Source organism: Juglans regia, chromosome 7 (genome assembly GCF_001411555.2).
Source record: "Juglans regia cultivar Chandler chromosome 7, Walnut 2.0, whole genome shotgun sequence".
In the NCBI taxonomy this organism is placed as follows: domain Eukaryota; kingdom Viridiplantae; phylum Streptophyta; class Magnoliopsida; order Fagales; family Juglandaceae; genus Juglans; species Juglans regia.
The window spans coordinates 30,501,542-30,524,376 of record NC_049907.1 but is presented as its reverse complement, the minus strand read 5'-3'; the positions used below and the strand labels follow the sequence as shown (position 1 = coordinate 30,524,376).

The following is a 22,835-nucleotide window of genomic DNA, read 5'->3' as shown; positions in this document are numbered from 1 at the left end:
GGCTCAAGTCTAAGGAAAAAAAAGAAATAGAAAAAGAAAAAGATTTGGCTCATTTGTTTTCGCATATGAGATGAGATAAGTTGATATTAAAGTTAAAAGGTTGAATAAAGTATTGTTAGAATATATTTTTTAATATTATTTTTGTAATGATTAGATGAAATGAGATGAGATGTTTTTTGAAAAAAAACGAGGCCTAGTTGATTTGGTCAAAGATGATCACATAAGCTTGGGAGGAGAAGATGAAGACTTTTCTTTTTCTTTCTTGGTTGCTTCCTACGTAAGCTTGGAGGAGGGAAATGGCATTTTAGTCTTTATTTCCTCCTTCCAACACAAGGAACCAAATGGATGGTGGAGATCTATCCACCTCAAGGGTAGTTTTCACCTACCAATCCAATGGTAGAAAATAATTGGGTCATTTCTTAAATAAATAAAATTAAAGGGCTTAAGAGAAAATATTTCAAAGTCTTAAAAATAATACCCTTGATTTATTTTAATAAATCATATTTTAAAAAACTAAAGCATACTCATCTTAAAATAAAATAATTAAAAGTAATAAAAATCTTTATTTCAAAATATTTAAATTAAAGAATAAATATAACTGACATGTAATAAATATAACATATACATATATAACACGAGCTCAAATGAATCAAGCCGAGCTTATATGAGATTTGTTCATGAGTATAAATCGAGTCGAGTTGAGTTTATACACATTTTGCTCATTTAATATTCAAACATATACTAGTGTTTATGAACATCTTATTTATTAAATGAACTGAGTACATGTGAGCCAAGCTCTAGCAGTTCACAAGCTGCTCTTTTCATTTACAGCCCTAGGTGTAGGTTTCGAAGTGGGGGAGTTAAGTGGAGAGGGCTTGATCTTGGCAGAGTATTTATAATTGGAAAGATATTTAGGCTGCGTTTGGATTTTGAGCTGATCTCACATGTCTAAGTTGATACGTAAATAATAGTATTTTGTGGATCCCATTGAGATGTGTTTGAATGTAAATAAGTTAAGATATGTGTTTGAATGTATGAATTAGGTTGGGATGTGTTTAACTTTTTTATGGAAAGTTGAAAAAGTAGTGGATCCCATCAATCATTGATTTGAGATGGGTTGAGTTGATTTCAACCCATCTCAAATTGGTGAGGCTAGTTTTATCTCATTTAAATTGGAAAATGCCATTTAGCCTCCATTCTACCATTATTTAATCTTTGATTTTATTTTTCTCACATTTCAAGTTTCTTACATGTACTCAGAATAATCAAAACATGGAAAAAAAAAAAAAAGCAAATGAAGCTATCAAATATTGGGCAAATGGTGGAGAAGTAGCATGGTCCATAACTAAAATGTCTATGTGATAAACGAAAATGCTATCCAGTCCACCATTTTACTTATGGGAGGGCAGCGGACTCCCCACCCCGCTACCCCACCCCGGTCTACCCGGCCTCTCACCCACCTGGGTGGGGCAGGGCGGTTCCCCCATCCGCCCTCTATAATCTAGCCTCCCAGCGAGTGCGAGCACACACACACACACAATTAACCTATATATATATATATATATATATATATATATCAAAACAATGTCATTTTGATTATAAACTAAAACTACCCCGTGAGCTACTCACTTTCTCTCTTGATTCTCTCTCGATATTTCTCTCCCTCTCATCCCTGTCTCTCACGCAGTCACTCTCTCTCAGATCTATCCTCTCTCACTCTCTGTCTGTCTGTCGCATGCCATCGACATCGCCATAAGTATCTTGAGTCTATTCTTCTTCTTCTTCTTCTTCTTCTTCTTCTTTTTTGAGTTTTGTTTGAGTTATGGAGGATGAGATTGAATTGAGGATTTAGAGGATGAGATTGTGAATTGTGTGCTGTGGAGGTTGGGTTGTTTGTTGTGTGAATTTTTTATTATAAATTGTGTAATGTGTAGTATGTAAATTTAGGGTTTTAGATTAAAACCCTAAATTAACTTAGGGGTTTCAATATTGAAAACCCAATACATATTGGAGTTTTGATATTGAAACCCCATTCTGCTATGATGTTCATGATTGTATGGTTTTAATTGTTGAGATTTTTGCACCATTTCAAATTTTGGTGAGTCAACAGGAATGGATAGTTAATCAGATTTTAGTGGTAGCTCTCCTACCCCTACCCAAACTATGACGCCCCCAGATTCCGCTTAGGATCGGACAGACATCCGAAGCGTCGGGACATGCAACACAAGGTTATCTGCCCCCGTTCATGACATATAAGATGCAATGTTCCTAATATACATCTAGCATTATGCAATATTCGCAGCACGTAATTTTTTTTTTTTAGTAATACTATACACCAAACTTATAATATCCCAAATAGTTAAAACATAAACCATACATACTTAAAACATCCACGATTACAGCACGGGCCTCGGAAGATTATAATCACAAAACAACAGAGACCTGGCTCTATAATTACATTACCAAAATACACTATTGGGCTAGTTCGTTGAGTAACTTGCGTAACTCAACTAACGATGCCAGAATACTATCCAAAGACCTAACTATGGAGGCTGCAAGTTCTGTGTTGCGTCTATAGTGTCTAGTCGACCTCCTCCAGTTTGCCAGTGTCTACTCCCTACTTTGATCCTAACACATCGCCTACCTTTCGGGAGAAATGGTAGTTGGGACTACCACGGTGAGATTTGATTAACAGGAAACTTTCACATAGGTTAATGATGCATGCATGGTAGTAGAAGCATGAATGCATAATCAAAGTCATAAGTAAGCATATCATAACTTGACATGTAGCATGACATAAATGACATAACTTGAACTGAAACTGAAACTTAGCTTGACGTGACATGGCATGTACGTAAACTTAAAACATAACATGGACTAGCAACATAGTATGAACGTAAACTTGAAACTTAACATGGACTTGAAACATAGCATGAACGTGAACATACATAATTTGAACATGAATTTGAACATAACATGAACGGAACACAACATAACATAAATGTGAACTTGAAACATAACGTGAACGTGAACATGACATAACGTGAACGTGAACTTGAGCATAACATAACGTGAAGCATGATTTGAACGTGAAATACATGAACTTGGAATTTTTTTCAATAGACTTGATCGTAAAGTGACCATACAGGTGCTACACGGGTCCCCTTGAGTCGTGTGTCCCTACCGATTACTGCATCATAACACAGGTGTCTATACCAGCTGTGAGTGCGTTAATACATACTCCACAGTTTTTGTGGCCCTACGTATTCTACGTGTCACAATTAATGTGTCTCACGTAATGTATGCTCCACAGTTGTTGTGGACCCATACTTCATGCTCCACAGTTGTTGTGACCCCATGAATTGTTTGTGCAACACTTGTTGTGGACACACGTAATATAATGTGTGGCTCCATCGGCGTTAATGCCTAGCGCGCTCCGTTAACCAGCTAGTTAGGCCCTATTCGCAACCTATTGATTGTACTTCATCAATCCAGGAAATTTCACACCTATATTAGACACTCCAGTATGAACAAAAGAGTTCAACTAGGATATTACCCCATCCTAGTGCTTAGGGTCGTGATTGACATGAATAACTGGCATACATGATATTTCGTAACGTGACGTGACATGAACGTGACATAAAAGACAGAAGTCCTGACGTAGCATAACGTGCCATGAACGTAAGACAACAGACATGACATACTTTGAGACATAAATGTAATAAACAACATTTCATAACATGGCATACATGTAACAGACAATATTTTGTAACTTGGCATAACATGTAACAGACAATATTTCGTAACATGACATAACATGTGACAATGAATATTACATGACATGAAATACATGTAACAGATAACATACATAATGTGACATACTTGCAACAGATAGTAACATGAGACGGAATATATTATGTAATAGATAAGTATTTCGTGAAATAATAATTCGTGCAAAAGATAAATATGGGATGGCATAGCATGACATGGCATATAAAACAACATACAAACATAAACTGTAGTTCCCTTACCCACAATACACAGTAAAACTGATAGTAAGTTAAGAGTTAACTTACCTCGATAGTCGCATTCTACGAGAATAAGCGCGAAACACGAGGAATTGTAAGAGAGTATTCTAAAAGTTAGAAATTAATTACAAACAATTAGAAATGTGAAAAGTGGCAACTTAGAGCAAAATTGTCATTTTACCATCTACATGTGGAAAAATGACCATTTCATCCCTAACTTAAGGATTTCACATCCTAACTCTAAAAATTACCAAAATTTACATTCCTCATGTAAATTTTTTCCTGAACTCAAATATCAATTCAGAAAAATTTAAAACCATTCACAACTATGGAAAACTCACTATGGCCGAAACCTACATAGGCAATTTCTCTTGATTTTGGTTCAATTCTTTCAAAATTCAAAACTCATGATTAAACCAAAATTTTATAACAAATATCTTCCTATCCTAAGTTTAAAAACACACTTAAAGAATCCATTAAGAAAAATCTAATCATCAACACCAAACGTTTTGTAAAAGGACCCAAACTTTTTAACAAAAGTAAATCCTTAAATCACAAGTTTTGACCTTAATAAAAACATATCCAAGAAGTCCAAAAAAATCAAATCTTACTTCTAACATATTCATAACATCATCCTAAGATCAACCACGCTTTAAATCATCAAACAAAGTCACCAAAAATCACAAAACAACAATTGGAGTTTTAAACTTAGTCCAAAACAGAAACTTTCTCTCAACTAACTTTGATCTATCTCTTGATCCATGGCTTAAAGACATGTGATCTTTAAAATAAAACATCACATGGTTTAAAAATGTGTTCTAAAGAAGATCCAACCATCAAACTTAAAATTACATGGCTAAAATTCAACAAAACATGGATCTAACCCAAAAACATCAAATCTTAGGCCTAACCAAAATCCTCTTGCATAGAAACTCATATCTTTAAAACTAATATTAAATATCTTCCAAATAATATCCTAACATGTATATAAGAGGCTTAGGATCATCATATAAAAATAGCAAAGCCATTGGAATAAGATTAAACCACAAAATATTCAAACTTTCACAAAACAAAAACTGTTTTTCCACTTCCAGTTTTTAAGTTTCTAAATCTAAATAAATCTATCATCAAAAGCTTTATTCATACAACAAAACCTTAATGAACATTGATAAACACATGTTAACAACACTCCATAAAATTTTCGGACCAAGATATGTCCATTAGCTTGGTCAAAACTTCCAAAACATAACATACTCTCCAGTTTCATACCCAAAATGACATTTCCATTGTTAAAAATACTTTTGACCAATCACATGAGCATGAAATGAGACTAATAAGATATCCATGAAAACTACACTCAAAGAAGAACAACGGTTATGAAGGTATCATCGTGAGGAAATACATACAAATGGTCGAAAATGGCCATGCAAAAAGACCCAGAAATCTGTCTGAGAGAGCTCTTTTAGGTTTCTCTCTAAGAACGGGGGAAAGAAGTGATAAAATGGAGATAAGTGTGTCTTGCACAACTTTAAACTCCTGGAGGGGGAGGTTATGGGCTTGAATGACCCTTGATTGGAGGTGGATATGTGACATAAAGTGGAGAATAGAGAGAAGCAAGGACTGCCTGCAGCAGCTGTGAGAGATGGAGGTTGATGGAGTGGATTTCTTCTTCACATCAAGGCACTATTGAGTGCAGCCAATGGCAGTGGATGGTCTGCCATGTGGGGGAGGAAACTTCTTCAAGAAGGGTTGCCAAGGTGGCCAATTTCGTGGGCCTTGGTGGGCCCCAACCAAGTGAGCTTCAATTTGGGGTTTAAATGGGGTTTGGTTAGGGTTTGAGATGCTATTAAGCCTAAGACCAATTTTTCTTGGCCCAATCAAATTTCCAAGGTTTAAAAGGTTGGATAATGATGTCATAACAAGGATTTGATTAACTAATAGCATGTGGAAGTGATCTAATCAAGTGATTAAACACAATGCTAGAAATCAGATTAAAAATGATTTGGAGGCCAACTTTAGGGTTTGGGGAAACCGTTTAGGATTTCGGTTTTAACCAAACTTTTGGGATTTCAATTGGATTCCAACCATTTAGGGTTTCGCTAGGATTGAAACCTTATTTGGTCTGGTACAATTTGGTTGATTAGATGAAACAAACCTTTGCTTAGGTGGCATGCTCTCACACCTTGACTTCCTTCACATATACATCTAATGGTTCCTCTTTGTGCCAAGTCTCTAATATTATTCACTATGTGTGGCTAAGATCTTTCCAAGTGTCTAAATAAAACTTCTATAACCTAATTTGGACATTTCACACTTGATTTTGAAAACACTGCACTAAATGCACTTATCGAGGTTACTATTCACTCTAAAAAATAATAATAAACTTAGTATTAAAAAATTCTAAATATTCATATTAACCTATAGTGAAAATCATTTACCGAAATTCAACCCCGAAGTGCCCTTAAAAATAATTTCACAATTTCGAACAGTTGTTTCGTCCGAAATTAAGAAAATTGACGATTACGCCATAAAATCCTAAATAATCAACTGAGTCTAATGGCGTAAACCAAAACACATTCTAACACTTCTAACTATCTCAAATAATTAAACTCATATTTCTAGTATCATAGTAAGTGATAACACTGACTATGTTGACAGACTAAAACTTGCGCGATTGGTCAATTTGTAAAAACTTAAGGAGTTTTCACGAGGTTGCTAAAATCAATAGGAATTCCATCAGTGAATTTCTAGCGGGCTGTTATACAAACCCCTATCCCTACTAGTGCCACAAACACTAACCCTACACCTACTCTTACCGCTACCCCATGCCTCCACCAAGCAAGAAACAAGTTTCAATTGTATGGTCACATTTCATCAAAATAGAGAGTGGTGACTCCAATAACCTCAAAGCTAAGTATAACTATTGTGGTAAAGTGTATAGATGTCACTATAGACGACGTGGTACATCCCGATTGAAGGTTCACTTAGAAGAACAATGCAAAAAGAGTCAAATTTTAAAATTTTTATAAGAGAAAAGTCAATCTAGACTAGAGATTAGACTTAAAAAAAAGGCTGATGAGAGTAGGGGAACGTCAAAGGGATTTACAAAGTATGATCTGGAGAAGTGTAGGAGACACCTAGCCCATATGGTCATAATGAACAAGCTACCATTTCAATTTGGGGTTTTAAACATATTCAAAGTACTTGGAACCAAGGTTTAACCTTCTGTCTCGCCACATGGTGGCCAAGGATATTAGGAAGCATTATGGTGTGAAAAGAGAGTTGTTGAAAAACCAATTGGCGGGTCAAAGAGTTTTCCTCACCTACGATACATGGATATCTGTCTAAACTTTTAATTATATGTCTTTGACGGCACATTTTATAGATTGTGATTGAAAATTATACAAAACAATTATAAAGTTTTGTAGAATTTTCGATTACAAGGGTGAGACCACTGAGAGTGTTTTGGTAGCCACAATAAAGGGGTGGAGGTTGGAGCGGGTAGTCACAGTAACAGTTGGCAATGCCTCTTCTAACGATATCACTTTGGGGCATCTTAAGAACTATCTTAGAGATGCCAATAAGTCAATCATGAGTAGTGAGTATTTACATGTGAGATATTTTAAATCTTATTGTGATTGATGCTTTGAAAAATCTTGATGATTTAGGGGTTAGAAGTGCGGTGAGGTTAGTGAGATTTTTACCTACTAGATTTGAGAAATTCAAGATTGTTGTGAAGTTTACAAGTATTGAATCTAAGAAGGGTCTATGTCTTGATGTTCTTACTAGATGGAACTCAACATTCATGATGGAACACAACATTCTTGATGTTGGAGACGGCCCAAGAGTATAAGGGTGCTTTTAATTTATTGAGTGATGAAAACATTCAATATGTCAAACATTTTGAAGATGATAGATGATTAGGCAAGCCTATTAATGATGATTGGGAGGTAGTTGAGATTTTTCTAAACTTTTTGAGAATTTTCTACAAGGTCACAACCAAACTTTCCAGTTTTTTGTACCTTACATCCAAGTATTTCTGTCAGCAAATATGTAAGGTGAAAGAAGAATTAGATGACATGTGCAAGAGTGACCAAAGTAGGCTGCGGGAAATGACATTGAGCATGAGGGTTAAGTATAACAAATATTGGAGAGATTTGAGTAGGATGAACAGTTCCTATATATGGTTGTTGTTCTTGACTCTCAGTACAAAATTGGTGGCATGGTGTATGGTTTGGGATTGGAGCACGGGAAGACATGGATGGATCATATTGTGGCATGGGTTAGGAAAACCCTTGGTAGATTGTTTGATGTGTTCATGGGTGGTAATATTTCGGCACCTACACCTATCGCACCGCCTTCTCCTGAAGTTTGGATGGGTAAAAGGCTTAGGTTGGAGTGGGGTGAAGGGTTGGTGCAGGACCCCCTGGCTCGTCATGCTGCAAAGGCCTAGTCAGAGTTGGATAAATACTTGGCATCGAATTTGCACCCATTTACCCGTTGGTGGAAAACCAATGTTGTCAAGTATCTCGTCATTGGAGAGACAGCCAGCAGTATTTTGGCCATCCCGCTTAGTATTGCAGCCTCAGAGTCAGCCTTAGCAACGAAGGGCACATTTTAGATCTATTCCAGAGTTCATTGTCTCCAACCACTGTAGAGACATTTATTTGTAATCATAATTGGATTAAAAGGGATTCTAATTCATATTCCAGATATGGGGGACTTTGAGGAGGTCGACGAGGAGGAGGGTGGTGATCAGCCTGGATCTGGTAATCGCATTTAATTCATTGATTTGCTTTTGTTATTATTTTAATTTATTTATATTTATTTAACCGGTATTAATTTCAAATTTTCAAATTTAATTTTTGTAGTGTCAACTGCAATGCATGAGGGTAGTTCTACATCGGTTGCAATGTGACTTCGTGTGTATTGGACCCACCATTGCTATTGGTTTGTATATTTTCTCTCTTAATTATTTTTTGTATTTATATAATATTTGTAATTCTAATTGTTTTTCTTGTACTTTTTTTTAGCTTTTATATAGTCTTACTATCATATGTCCAATCCTAATCCCAAAGATCCCATCTTGATCTCAATCTCATATTGATATTGGTTAGTACTTTTAATGTTTATCAGTTTTACATACCTATGTAATGTTTTTATTTATGATTTTTGTTTCTAGTTTGTAATTCTAATTTGTTTTCCTATTAATGTTTCGGGTTTTATAATCTCACAGTCTCATAGCACAGCTCACTCACTTTCCAATTTCCATTACCGTGACCACCCCAAATGACAAGAAAGAGTACATTGTAATCTTGCTACAATTTGTTATTTAATTGTGTTATTATTATTCATTTAAATTATATGAAAGCTTCTAATATTTTTAAATTAATTTGTAATAGTTTTAGATGAATTTGTATTATTGTAATAGCTTAGGATTATTAGTTGCAACTTAGTAGAATACAAGCTTTTAATTTGTATTATTGTAATATCTTATGTTAACTTTTTTTAAATTTAATCATGAATAAGAATTTAACTTTTTAGTTTTGTATAATGGCATTTATGGGCCCAAAATGGCCCATAAACATGTTCTAGGCTTATGGGCCTTGGGCCCATTTGGGCAGGGTGGGAGGTGGACAGATAAGGTGTCCGCCACCGCCCCTGGCATCCGGACAGGGAACCTCGCCCCTAGTGTTCGGGGGTGGGTTCGAGGGGGTAAATCCCACCCCCGCCCATTCAGGGGGCAAGATGCAGGAAGGGGGTTCCCAGCCCCAACAGATGTGGATAGCACCCATAATTTTACCATCATTTTATTAGGATATTTTATTTATGTTTTCATTTTCATGTTTTATATTTTCAAATTGTTTATTTTCAAATTGTTTAATTTCATAAACAATTTGTAAAGCTCGAAATAAAATCGAAAATGAAAATAAAAAAATGGTGAAGTGGTGGGGAAAGCAGAGTATGGTGGATGATACAAACTGATGAAATACCACTGCCAACACAATTCTGGCTACCACTTCCAGCCACACACGGCCCAGCCGTAGCCACGTCGTCTGTTGTTACAATCTAACACCGCACCCACCCAGTAGTCTCGCTCTCCACTGCTCTACTCTACCCTATAATGAACCCAATTAACTTGGGCTTGCTCGATGAGCTTCTTAATATTCCTTTGTCCTAGTTCATTTACAACAATAGTTTCTTTACTATAGGACTTAATTGGACTCTTTTTAATTACTTAAGAGTTGGCCTGGCCCATGGCCTTAGAGTTTGGTCCGGCCTATGTCCTTCATATTTTCCTTAGTTGCTTGATGGTATATAGGTAGGAGGAGGGTAGAGTGCGAATGATCTGGAATATTTGTAGCTTGAAGTATTTTCTGTATGGAGGTTGGTCCTCCCTCGAAGGACCTCTATCAATGAATGGTGTGGCTCTACTGCTTTTTATCGAACAGCTTGTGCCCATACATTTACTCTCACACGTAACCATATTCATCCATTTGTCATCCTGCATACAACCAACCCGCAAGGAAGAAAATATTTAGCAAGGTTCTAACATACCCATTGCCCACGGTAAGCTTAACTCTCTCTCTCTCTCTCTCTCTCTCTCTCTATATATATATATATATATACACACACACACACAGCGAACATTGGCTATTTTGTTCTTTCTCAGATATGAGTGGCCGTACCATCACTCTGACCGTCTGCGGTCTGTCGCCCTCCCACACGGAAGACGGAAGGGGATTCTTCTGATCCGAAGAGCATCCCCAGTTATTTCTTCGTCGTTACCCAAAACCCTTCAAACGAAAACTCAGCGGGCTCTCACTCCTCTCGCTAGTTTATTCAATTTTTTAGTCAAATCATCGTTAGGTTTATGATTTTTCTCTTTTTTATAGTCTAGGGTGTTGTTGATTAGGGTAAAAGTCTGGATCTTTCTGTTGCTTGCTGGTTTTTCCCTGTTTGGTTATTGAGAAGAATGAAGCAACAAGAAAAGATATTGGATTGCTGAAACTAGTTGAATTAAGCTAACCTTAGATTGCATTTGGATATTGATCTGAGTTGAGTTGAGTTGAATTGAAATGATAAAATATTGTTAGAATATTATTATTTATTATTATTATTATTATTTTGAGATTTGAAAAAGTTGAATTGTTTATTATATTTTATGTTGGGATTTGAAAAAATTGTAATGATGAGTTGAGATGAGTTAAACTTCCAAACGAAGCCTTAGTGAATGCTCTTGGTATCCCTCTATTTTCTTACCAATTGGGTTTTGATTTCTTATATATGTAGTAGAAGAGCAACTTTTTTTTTTTTGGGAATGTAAAACAAAAAAGGCAGAAGAGTGGAAATACCTCAGGTTAATTGAGTTTTTTTTATTGACACCGGTTGTCCGGGAACAACGTCTTGACTAATCTCGGGGGTGCACAGGCCCTCGGCAAGGAGTTAGGTTAAGTGGGGTTTTAAATAAATTTAGTTTTTGCATGATAGTTATTCATCATAAAAGTTGTCTCATGTCTAGATATTTGTACTTTAGCCATCAGACAATGAATGATGCATTTGGTGTGGAAAGTGAGAGAACAAAGTTTTTCAAAATGGGGATCATGAAGCCATTAAAAACTAAACTTAACTTAATGCCTTTCCTAGTTTTTGATTGGATTCTTGGATTGGTTTCTCATTTTTAATGATACATTTTCCGCAACAGTTATCAATTAAGTTAGTCTCTTTTTGTTTTTGATATGTGTGTTTATACTTATCAGAAAAAAATGTGGGTATGTATAGACAAGTATGTATTTAGACACAAATAACCGAAGACATTTGAAGAAAATGAATGAGAAGTTACCATATAGGGATAGGGGAGATCTTGGCTGCATCCAGATTTCATTTGTAGATTTTGTAGATTTTGTAGACCTAGGGCCTCGTTTGTTTTCGCAGATGAGATGAGATGAGTTAAGATAAAAATTGAAAGTTGAATAAAATATTGTTAGAATATATATTTTTAATATTATTTTTGTTTTGAGATTTGAAAAAGTTGAATTGTTTATTTTATTTTGTGTGGAAATTTGAAAAAATTGTAATGATTAGATGAGATGAGTTGAGAAGTTTTGTGAAAGTGAACCTACTGTGTTCTGCTTCTATTTTGTAGGCGAACCTTTTTTGTCTGCATGTCGTATACCATTAGGTCCTTCCTTTTCTTTGGGTAAGGTCAGCTTCATTAAAGAAGGATCCCAAGTACATTATAGTGGGGGCATACCCCCATATACTGCTATACAAAATTTACTACATGGCCAAGAAAAGGTTCCACTGGATAGGCATATCAAACATAACATGAACCAACACGAAGGATGGAAGGACAACTACCAAACAACAGCCACAATGAAGAACTTAACCACAAACAGCAGCCAACTAACAAAGAGGAGATCCTAGTGTGTGAGAGAGTGCTCTCATGAAGTCCTGATCTAGAAGACAATATCCATATGAGAGGGGACTCATGGGACCTCTTCAAAAAATATTTCCGTTCTCATCGGTAGTAGACCACATCAAAGAAGTCATGAACCACTGCTGCAGAATTCTGTTCTCATATATAGCTTACAATTTCTGCAGAATTCTTTTGATAAGTACAATTGCTGCAGCATTATGTATGTCAATAATATTAAATATTACTTGTTGAGGTTCTTTTTTAAAATATATTCTTACTTGAGTGGTTGGTTATCTGGTGGATATGTTCTGTCTTTTACTGATACATTTGTATAAATGTTTGCATTTAATATTATAATTTGGCCAATTTGTCTAACCTTTTAAATTGACCTATTGTTAGGATTTTCTTTTTATTCTACATGGGATCTTCAGCGGCCCAAGCAGATTATGCTGCATTTTTAGAGAAGGTGAAACGAACGATTTATCTTGATCACCTCTCACCACAAGTCACTGAACCTGTTGTGAGAACTGCTCTAAATCAGTTTGGGGCCGTAAAAAATGTTCAGTTTATTCCAAACTACATGGGACCGAGGAACATTGCAGAGTGTGCATTGGTGGAGATGGAGAACGTGAGGCAGGCTAAAGCTGTTCTATCTGAGATATGCCAATTTCCTTTTATGATATCTGGGATGCCCAGGCCAGTGAGGGCGCGACCTGCCCAAGTGGAGATGTTTGATGAACGCCCAATAAAGCCTGGTAGAAGGATACAGTGTCGTTGGTTGGAAGAAAATGATCCTGATTTTGAGGTAGCTAGGAAAATGAAGCGTCTTACCAACAAACATGCTGCTGAAGCTGCATTCTTACAGAAGGTAAGTTTTGGCAGTTTGATGCAATTTATGGCATTTTGTTGTAGTTCTTTATTAGATAGTGTCTCGGAGGCAACCTATCCTCTAATCTTTATTGATTACATGAATTTCTTCACACAGCAACAACTACAAGAAGAAGAGAAACTTGCAAAGCAGCAGCTGGACACCCTTAAAGGAAATTACAAGAAGTATGAGATGGTAGATAGTATCATGGCTGATGGAACTGCTCGTCGCTTAGCACGGCACTATAATTTGCGTGTTGCAGAAGATTGAGAGGCTTTCCTTGTGAGTAACTGCCAGACTAGTTGTACAGGGTATAGCAAATGCATATTATAGATCTTTTCGTCTAAAGGTAGTAGTGCGTTATAATTGAAGGCTATCTGTTAACGCATCAGTGCAGTTAGATGATCTGTGTATGAACTCAAAGAACTAGCCCATCTTTTAAACCGTGATTTTCACATCACCAGAGATTAGGTTAGAGCACAGTGGCATACAATTTATGATCCTATCTTTTGAAAAACCTCTGGACATGCTTGTAACATCAATCCATCTTATGGTTTTTTTTTTTTTTTTTTTTTTGGGGTTACCTTGTGGGGTATCCTTGTCTCATTTGACTTTGAGACTAGTCATGTAGATTTGCATTATATTGCCCCAATGCATGGCTATCTTGAAAAGTTACTCCTTATATTTAAAAGATTTTAATTGTCATGAATTATCATATTTGATATCAAAGACGTGACATCATGGAATCAACTTCATAGTTGTCCTAAAAGAGCTCGGTTGAATATCTTGTTTAGATTTGTTGCTGTATTAACTTATAGATGATGCCTTTATTTTTTATTTTTTCGATTTAAGATTGAATACATGGTGAAAAATTGAGGACTTCTCTACAGGACTACGAGTGAATTTGAAACTATTACCAAAATGAACTCATGTAGTTTTCACTTATAAAAAACAGAACTCATCAATATTTTTGCACGAGTAAAAAAGGCTCTCTTTATAGGGAAAAGGCTCTCTCTCTCTCTCTCTCTTTAATTTTTATTTTTTATAAATAAAATCATCAAAACACGTGTTGATGCATTAATTTTGTCTTTATAAAGATATTATGCGCTTTTTAATAAATAAATAAATCAAATACACCTTTTGCCAGTATGGTATTCCGCTATCGTATACCTGATTCCTGAATTTGTGCAAGACTTGAGAAAATGCGAGAGCCCGTCCGAATTTAGAAGGAACCCTTTCCGCAGTTGCCGCGTGGCCGCATAGACTCTCGTAGCCTCCTCGAACGTTAGGGAAAGTCTTACTGGGCGAACAAGTTAGTTTGGGTTAGGAAAGGCTTGGCAAATTGGAATATGTAAATGCGTCATCTGGGCGAGTAAAGACTCAAGCGAGCAAAGGCAAATGAGCAATATTTGGTTAAGTAACGTAAGTAATATGCCGTTGGGGAAAAACAATAATGTGGGCGAGCAAATAACAAATGTGTATAATGTGGTACGAGTAAGGAATATACAATGGGCAAGCAAAGTGCAGCACAAACACAAAAAGGGGTGGGCAAAGAACGCAATATGAGTTTAGGCGATTGCCCAGAAAGTTGGAAGTCCCTGGAGGCAATGTGGGAGTGCTGGGTGCCCTCACAAGTTCCTTGTTTTCACCTAAAGGACTTTGTGGCAAACAAAAATTCTACTTTTACCTGGGAGGGGTACCCTCGCGTACCCGTGGCTCCACATGGCATTAGTGAAACGGTGTGTTCGGCGTTCGCATCATCTCATGAAACGGTACCCCCCCTTTTCATTTCCTTCTGATTTGGCTGATCATGAAACTCGAAACCCACCTCCTTGTTTGTTTTCCCTCACTCGATTGAACACCTCAGTTTCACCTCAACAAGGTACATGGCCATGGAACCCCGCACGGAACACAGTAAGCTTCCCAAGCAAGCTATAAAGACAAATCACACAGGGAGGTACGATGGGTGGTCATCTTCTTCGGCTAAAACAAGCTGCCCCGCCGACGTGCAAGAAGACGAATCACGAAGGGAGGTTCAGGTTGTTCTCATCTTCTTGATCTCATCTTCTTCTTCGCATGCCTTAAACCGAATCAGCCATTGGTAGTGTTTCTTCAACCAACGATTTCGATGTTCCCAAAATCACTGAATAGGTATATACACATGAGGAGGTTTACTGGAAACAAAAACCCTAACCCTAAAGGGAGATTTGAAATTCTTTTAGATTCGAAATAGCACTTGATTTAGATTATAATTGCATTTGATTTTGAAATTCGTTTAGATTCGAAACCCTAACCCTAACCCTAACCCTAATCGATATATACTCTGTTTTTTTTTTTTTTATTATTCTTGATTGTTTCCTTTCATTTATTCTTCTCCCTTTAGTTTGATTAGTAGTAGCAATGATTTCAAGTCTAATTGGCATGTGGAGACTTTAGTACTAATTGATAAGCATCTGTTTCTTCCTTTTTCAAATGTGGGTTTTATTGTTTTGTATAGGAATAGATGAGTGTTCCCTTGAAAAGTCCTATTAGACTTGTGTTAACATTCACATAGTATCTGAATTTTCCTTTGTGATATTGACTGAGAGTGTTTCCTGGAACAAATAAGCATAACTCATGTGCGTAGTAATTATTGACCAATAGTGTATCTCCAGAAACCATACCTCACCCAACTTATCGCAACAATTTGAGTCTCAAAAATCTATGAACTTAGTAAATGACTCATAGATCTGGGAACTTCGTTAATATATAAATTTGGTCACATAGGATATAAAAAATGAGCGTGGTTACGATATAATAACTTGTGTAATCATGTGGTGTTGAATGTGAGGCTATATTTAGGCAGTCAAGTGTTATGGACAATTGCGACGAAAATAAGCGCTGCAAAATGTCATTTTTCTTGTAGTGACGTACATGAATAATGCAAGACTTTGAACAATTGCATATGCAGTCCAAAAGTTTTTCTTTATTCTCCCTAGTTTGTAGTCTGAAGCATTTGATATTCTATTAAATTTATGGAACTCTATATGCAATACTTATAGAACTGCTTAGCTGTCCATAATGGAAGCATTCCTTCTTGGTCATTTTATATTATTATGTGCATGTTCCAAACATCAAGGCCGAAATTGATACTATGAGTATATTATAATTAGCTTCTGCTTCTTTCTTGTTGTCTTAGATCATGTTGTTATGATATATATGGTCAACTCTAAATGGTGGGATGGGGCTATGTTGTGTTTGAGTTAAGGTGGGATGAAATATTTAATATAATATGCGTTGGGATGTAATGATTTTTTAATCTTTTCTGCTTACTGTATTTATGGTAGCAAGCAACTAAAATGGTGATTAATTATTCACTTGGTTGTTCTATTTTTCTAAAAACTCTATTGGATTAAATTTAAGAATATGTCATCATCCACCACATACTCTTCTTCATCTTTTGGTAAACGAAATATGGGCCAACTATTATGCTTTTGTGAAGTTGAAGCCCAAGTGTGATACTCATATACTACAAGAAATCCAGGACGACCCTTCTTAGGGTGTCCTAAGTACAACACAAAGGTAACTACATTTATGTTTAATAAAATTTTTATTATTATGTGCATCTAACATGTTTCCAAAATATGTTTAAAATGATTAGGGATTACTATATTGTAAGTATTTCAAGTGGGTAGAGGGGGATAAATACAATAAGTCCAATTTTCGAGAAATTTACAATGAACTGTTAAGAACCAAGAAAAAGCTGAAGAAGATACTCGACGATATCAAAAAGAGCAAGATTGATCTCTGTAAAAGAGCAGATGAGATCGAGATGAGAGAGATGGCGCTATCCCATAGAAATGAGGAGGTTGTGAACAAGGAGATGGCGCTTGTTGTACACAAAGCTGAATTAAGACGTTCATGCACACTACTCCGGGTGTATTGGGCTTTTGCATTTGTTGTAGCATGTTACTTGTCTTGTCGATAAGTGACTTAGGATTAGTGTTAGAAGTTAGTTGCTATGTGTATCTAAATTGTTTATATGTTGGTGATGTTAGAACTTAGTCTGATTGTGTAGATTAAGACACTCAAAATATTTTCAAAGTGTAAGTCAGAACTTTATTTTTATTTTTATGTTAATGACTTGTGTAGGCACATTCCCTACCTGGGTGAATCTATTCTTGTTTGAAAAAAATCAGAAAACAAATCTTTCAAACTGAATACTACTAAGACCGATGGAATTGAAACTAATTCTTTTCTGCACCTGGGTGAAATCTGTCCAGAAATGGATGCACCGGACTATAATATGCATTAATCTGTTGTAATTACATGCCTCATAAATGCACCTGGGTGAAATTTGTTCAGAAATGGAATTACATGGCTCATAAATGCACCTGGGGGAAATCTGTTCAAGAAATGGATGCACCGAAATATAATCTACCAAAAGTGACATTTGCAAAGTGACATGAATATGTGTAAAAATATAATCTGCATTAATCTGTCAATTTACAAAAAGTGACATTTACAACTTACAAAAGATCAACTTACAAGTTGTAATTACATGGCTCATAAACTGGAAATCCATCTAGGTCCCATTTTACAAAAAGTGATTACAAAAAATCAACTTACATACAGTGATTACATGGCTCAGCAGCCCCATATCCAATTTAATTTCAACAGAAATGTTTAAATACCCAACCACACAAACTATATATGCAAATATTATGTAAATTAGTTCTCTGGGCCTTCCAACCACGGTTGAACCAGTTGTGATCCATGGAGTCCAATTTGCACCGATTATGATCCGTCCAACCCAATTTGCATCGGTTGTGATCCATCCAAATCAAATTATATCTGTAAGGATTAATATGCAAATATTAGTGTCATGTCAATGTTACTATTCGAATCTAAAAAGTGCAGAAATATTAAACTTTCTTGACTCCCAACCACTGTTTCTCGGAGCTGGGCTCCACCAATTACATTAATTGATCTGTCTTGAATATGCTGATGATAAATAACAAAAATCAATACATAAATATAAGAACTCAAATATAAATATAAAAAAATAATATACTTGCACGTAACCAACATTGGACATATCTATCTCTGAAGGGCCAAATAAATTTCTGCACATGTTCAGCATTGCTGTATCTCCTCCATTTCTCTAATAAACAAGTAGCATTGGCCATTTGTAAGATTTTGCATTAATAAAATAACCCGCCTAAACATGTATATTTAAAATTGAATAAGGTGCACCTTTTTACGATTCCGGTTTACTGGTACTTTTTTCGTCTTTCCTTTAACTTTCTGCATGTCTTTCTCCATCCTGGATGATCTCCTGAGAGATGGGGGTCTGCCTTTCCCTCTAACAACTACTGGATTGAGTATTTGCTTTGAACTACCCACTGTGGTTGTCTCATTTGTCGTACAACCAACATTGGCACCAGTGAGGGTCATCAATGGGGGTTCTTCATTCTCACCATATAAGTCAATCATAGCATATAACTTATGTATGACATCCTCAATATATTTTTTTGAACTTGCTGCATAAGTAATCATTTTATAATAGATTTTCAATAGACTTGAATATTTGCTAGCATCTGGCCGCTGATCCCCTGCATCATAGCTACTATGGATTAATGTGTATCTCTTTTTGATGTCCTTCCTCTATCAGTCTAAAATGTACTTCTCTGGTTGGGATTTTATCCCGTTACATTTAAATACGGCCAAAATGTGCCTGCATAATATACCCCTCATCTGAAATAAACCACATGAGCACTTTACATCTGCATCTTTCTGACTAAAGTCCACAAAATACTTAACCAACTTAGTAAACTCTTCCACACGAACTTCATCATGTACCAGATAGGTCTTTACTGCACCATCCCTCTTAAGTAACTCTGGATCCAGATCGATAATGCCGGTAAGTTGCAACTGAACTTCCCTAAATTTAGCATTTGTGTACAACTCTTGAAATCTTTTTTCGATTGGAGATCTAGATATGCATGGAATGGTAACGCTAAATGAGTGGAAGTCCGAGCTATTTTCATTCTCAATTTTTTATCAAGGCACTATCAAACTGGTCTACAAACTCTTTTAAGTTTGTCTTAGTATGAACATAACTGTCTAAAAAAGCATCCATGCTTTCGCTACGCTGCATTGTACTCATTCCAGCCCAAAAACACTCTTTCAAGAAGGTCGGCACCCAATGCTCACACTCAGTGTATAAACTTTTCAGCCAGGCATTCTCATACAAGTTGTAAGTGGTGATTAACTGATCCCAAGATTTCTCAAACTCTTCAACACTTTGGGTGTCATAAACACATTTCATCAATGTATTTTTCATCCCACTTTTGTAGGAAGCATAGGAGGAAAGCTTTTCAAGAACTTTTTTCAGTATATGCCACAAACAAAGTCGATGTCGGCTTTCTGGAAAGACATTAGCAATGTATTTTTCATCGCTCTATCCTAATCGATGATAATAGCTTTCAGAGTTATATCATCCATACACTTCAACCAGGTCTGGAATAACCACACAAACGTCTCCGTATCCTCACTGGAAATCAATCCTGCTCCCAACAGAATTGATTGCCCATAGTGGTTTACACCAACAAATGGTGCAAATGACATCCCATATTTATTTGTCAAGTATGTACTATTGAATGTGACCACATCACCAAAGTATTGGTATGCTACCCTACTACGGGGGTCTGCCCAGAAGACATTTTTTAACCTCCCGTCATCATCCAAATCCATCAGCGTAAAGAAACCCAAATTTTTGTACTGCATCATACAAAAATACTCTTGAAGTGCTCCAGCACCACATTTCCCAAGTCGTAGATGTCTTGCCTTCTCGATATATTTTCGACAATCTTTTTCCAAAAATGGAAGGTTCTCAAATCCACCAACGCCAACGACGAGAGATCCGAAACTCTTATTCATTCGGATGCCAGCTTCATCATTGATATCTAAGACTCTTTTTATGGAGTCACTCACTTCTCTATTACATTGAAAGAAGCGAGATTTATTTGGACTGAGGCCGTGGTTATGGATATTATGAATTGTTGTCAATTGAAACTTTCTATCAACTTTTAAGGCATTAATCTTTACCTTACATTCTTTTTTTCCTGTCGAATGTGGTCTGGCGACATTCAATTTCCTATTCCGGGCCTTCCCACCACGGGCACAACCAAGGGTGACATATCGAACAGTCTCATCATCCTCCTTCTCAGTCCTTCTTGTCATCACCCCAAACCCACATTTCTTAGCATACCGCTTATAATAATTCATTAATTCTTCAAAAGAATTAAACTCCATCCACGACTTTGGCTCCTCAATCGTATCACCATCAACTACATCCTCTAACTGAGATGTCCCGACAATGCCATCCTCAGTTTCCTGTGAATTTGTTGTATCTTCTTTACTTTCTACAACTCTAGAAGAGGTACATGGAATATCACTATGCCTACAGTCAGATGGTTCCATGCATTTGTCAACTTTTCTGGTCGTAGCGGAGCTTATAGTCATGAGAGGAGTCGGGTAACCAGCATTCTGCAAAAAGAGCGAAAAATCAATGACATTAAACTTAAAATAAAAAATAGGCTAACTTATAAAAACAAAAATACAAGAACACAATAGTAACCGTGCATGTAATTTTCAAAGTTTGGATAAGTTGATGGTATGTCCAAACATGCTATTACACAAGTTATTCATGTATTTTGGAAATAAATATCAACTCAACATAGTCTTACAAATATAAATATAACATACCGCAATTGGGGATTTGAGCTAGATGGTATTAGCAGAGATGGGTGTTCTTCTCATTTTTCCATGCTGTATCGGGGATGAACTGCATGATTCCACAAGAGGAATTAAAATTGGCCATACAAGTAGTCCATCCTGAATGAAAACTCTAAAATAAACAAAACTTTCTTATGCTTCCATTAAGCAACCAAATCATTTCTTGAATACCATGATTCCATGATTCCAAGACATTAAAAATATCTCTAGTACTCGAAAATGTTTTGTTGCTTTTGGAACATGGCGGGTAAAAATATCGCCCCTGCTTTCTTTCAAATAGATATGCTCAGTATGTTATTTAATTGTTGTACAAGGGAAAGAAGTTTGCTTCTGATTTGATGTTCTCTATTAAATGTCAATTTGATGTCTGTTTAATAAAGAAAAATCATATTTATCTTGGAGAAATTTTATAATTTGTCATTAAGTAGAAACAATTTTGAAGGTCTTGTGTTTGCTCTGCTGGAGTGAATCATGTGAGACACTTGGTTTTCATGTTGACTGGATGGTCATTCTATCCTTATATATTTTCTTTTATAAATGCATATGACAATTAATTTCATTACTTGTTTCTATTTGCAAGCTAATATTGCAAATGTTATCAGCACCATTCAAGCTAACAGGGTCGTTGAAGACAATTCACAGGCTGTGCAGGGCTTGATGATCAGATAGAATTATTTTTCGATTAACTTTTTAAAGATCTTTCAGATAGGCTGATGTGGTGGTGAATCATGAGCTCGTAGTTCAATTTAATGAAATTCAAGGTCTATTAACAAACTTACCTGCTGCGTTGCTGTGTTTGCTTTCTTGCTCTCCAAATCAACATGAAATATTTATATGCATCCTTTTACTTAGCTCAAAAGCACTAGCTTGTATGTGCAAAACATCACAAATAAAACAAAATAAAATGTGGCTCTCGCTTTTACTTTACAGTCTAGGTGCAAAAATTGTTTGTCCCCTCTCACTTTAATGTGAACTTTCAAATTTTTGCTTGCATTTCAGTGGGAAAAAGAACTGCAGTGGGAACAAAACCCACGGCCAAAAGGCGGAAAAAGAAAATTACGAATGGAAAATACAATCAAACCTTGGTCTACCTTTTATTCAAAGAATCAAAGATATAGAAAAATAGAAGCATAAAAGAGAGGAAAATAGAATCAAACTGTGGGAAGACCCATGACGGCACTCTCTCTAACACAGAAATCGACCACCAGTGCAGATGAGGGTTCGACGGCGCGATGTGGGTTCGACGGCACAGCGATGCAGTTTCTTCTGGGATGGGTTCGATGCCATGATGGGGGTTGGTTCAACTAGACGATGGCAAGTACCAGCAAGTAGACCTTCGTTCTTCACAACACACTGGGGTATATTTTGATTTTGATATGGTTTTGGCGCTCGTGAGGGCATTTTCATCTGTCTGAAATCGAGTTTTTTTTTCTTTTAAATAATATCGACTGACGTCAGCCGATTACTCAAAAGGTACCCCATGGCGGGTACCTGTAGCAGTTCTGATCGCAATGTGGACAACATTCACCCACAGCAGACTATGAGACCAACTTCGTTTGGAGAACCCATCACTCATTGGTTGTGCTCCTGAACTTCGGCTGAGTAAATCATTACGGATTTTACCACCATCCCAATCCAATGTACACTTGAACAGTCAGAAATTTGCCAACCAATGGACCAATCTCCTAGCAAGCTACAAAGAACCCATGAAGAATTCTTTTCCCTTTTTATTCACCTCACT

At 36.3% G+C, this 22,835-nt stretch overlaps 1 protein-coding gene across 2 annotated transcripts; it reads left to right on the top strand.

Moving 5' to 3' along the window:
• Positions 1-10,374: 10,374 nt before the first annotated feature.
• Positions 10,375-14,024, top strand: LOC108979922. Of its 2 annotated transcripts, XM_035692701.1 has the most exons (4): positions 10,375-10,598; positions 12,175-12,667; positions 12,847-13,315; positions 13,433-14,024. In XM_035692701.1, coding segments are annotated over exons 2-4 (624 nt in total). In that variant the 5' UTR covers positions 10,375-10,598; positions 12,175-12,665; the 3' UTR covers positions 13,586-14,024. The 2 variants fall into 2 exon arrangements, with proteins under 2 accessions (XP_035548594.1, XP_018806269.1); XM_018950724.2 differs by lacking the exon at positions 12,175-12,667.
• Positions 14,025-22,835: the final 8,811 nt, after the last annotated feature.

Excerpts from the sequence above, each read along its gene's own strand:
- LOC108979922 (XM_035692701.1), top strand. Across the intron at positions 13,316-13,432 it reads AAGCTGCATTCTTACAGAAG|CAACAACTACAAGAAGAAGA; the intron begins GTAAGTTTTGGC and ends TTCTTCACACAG.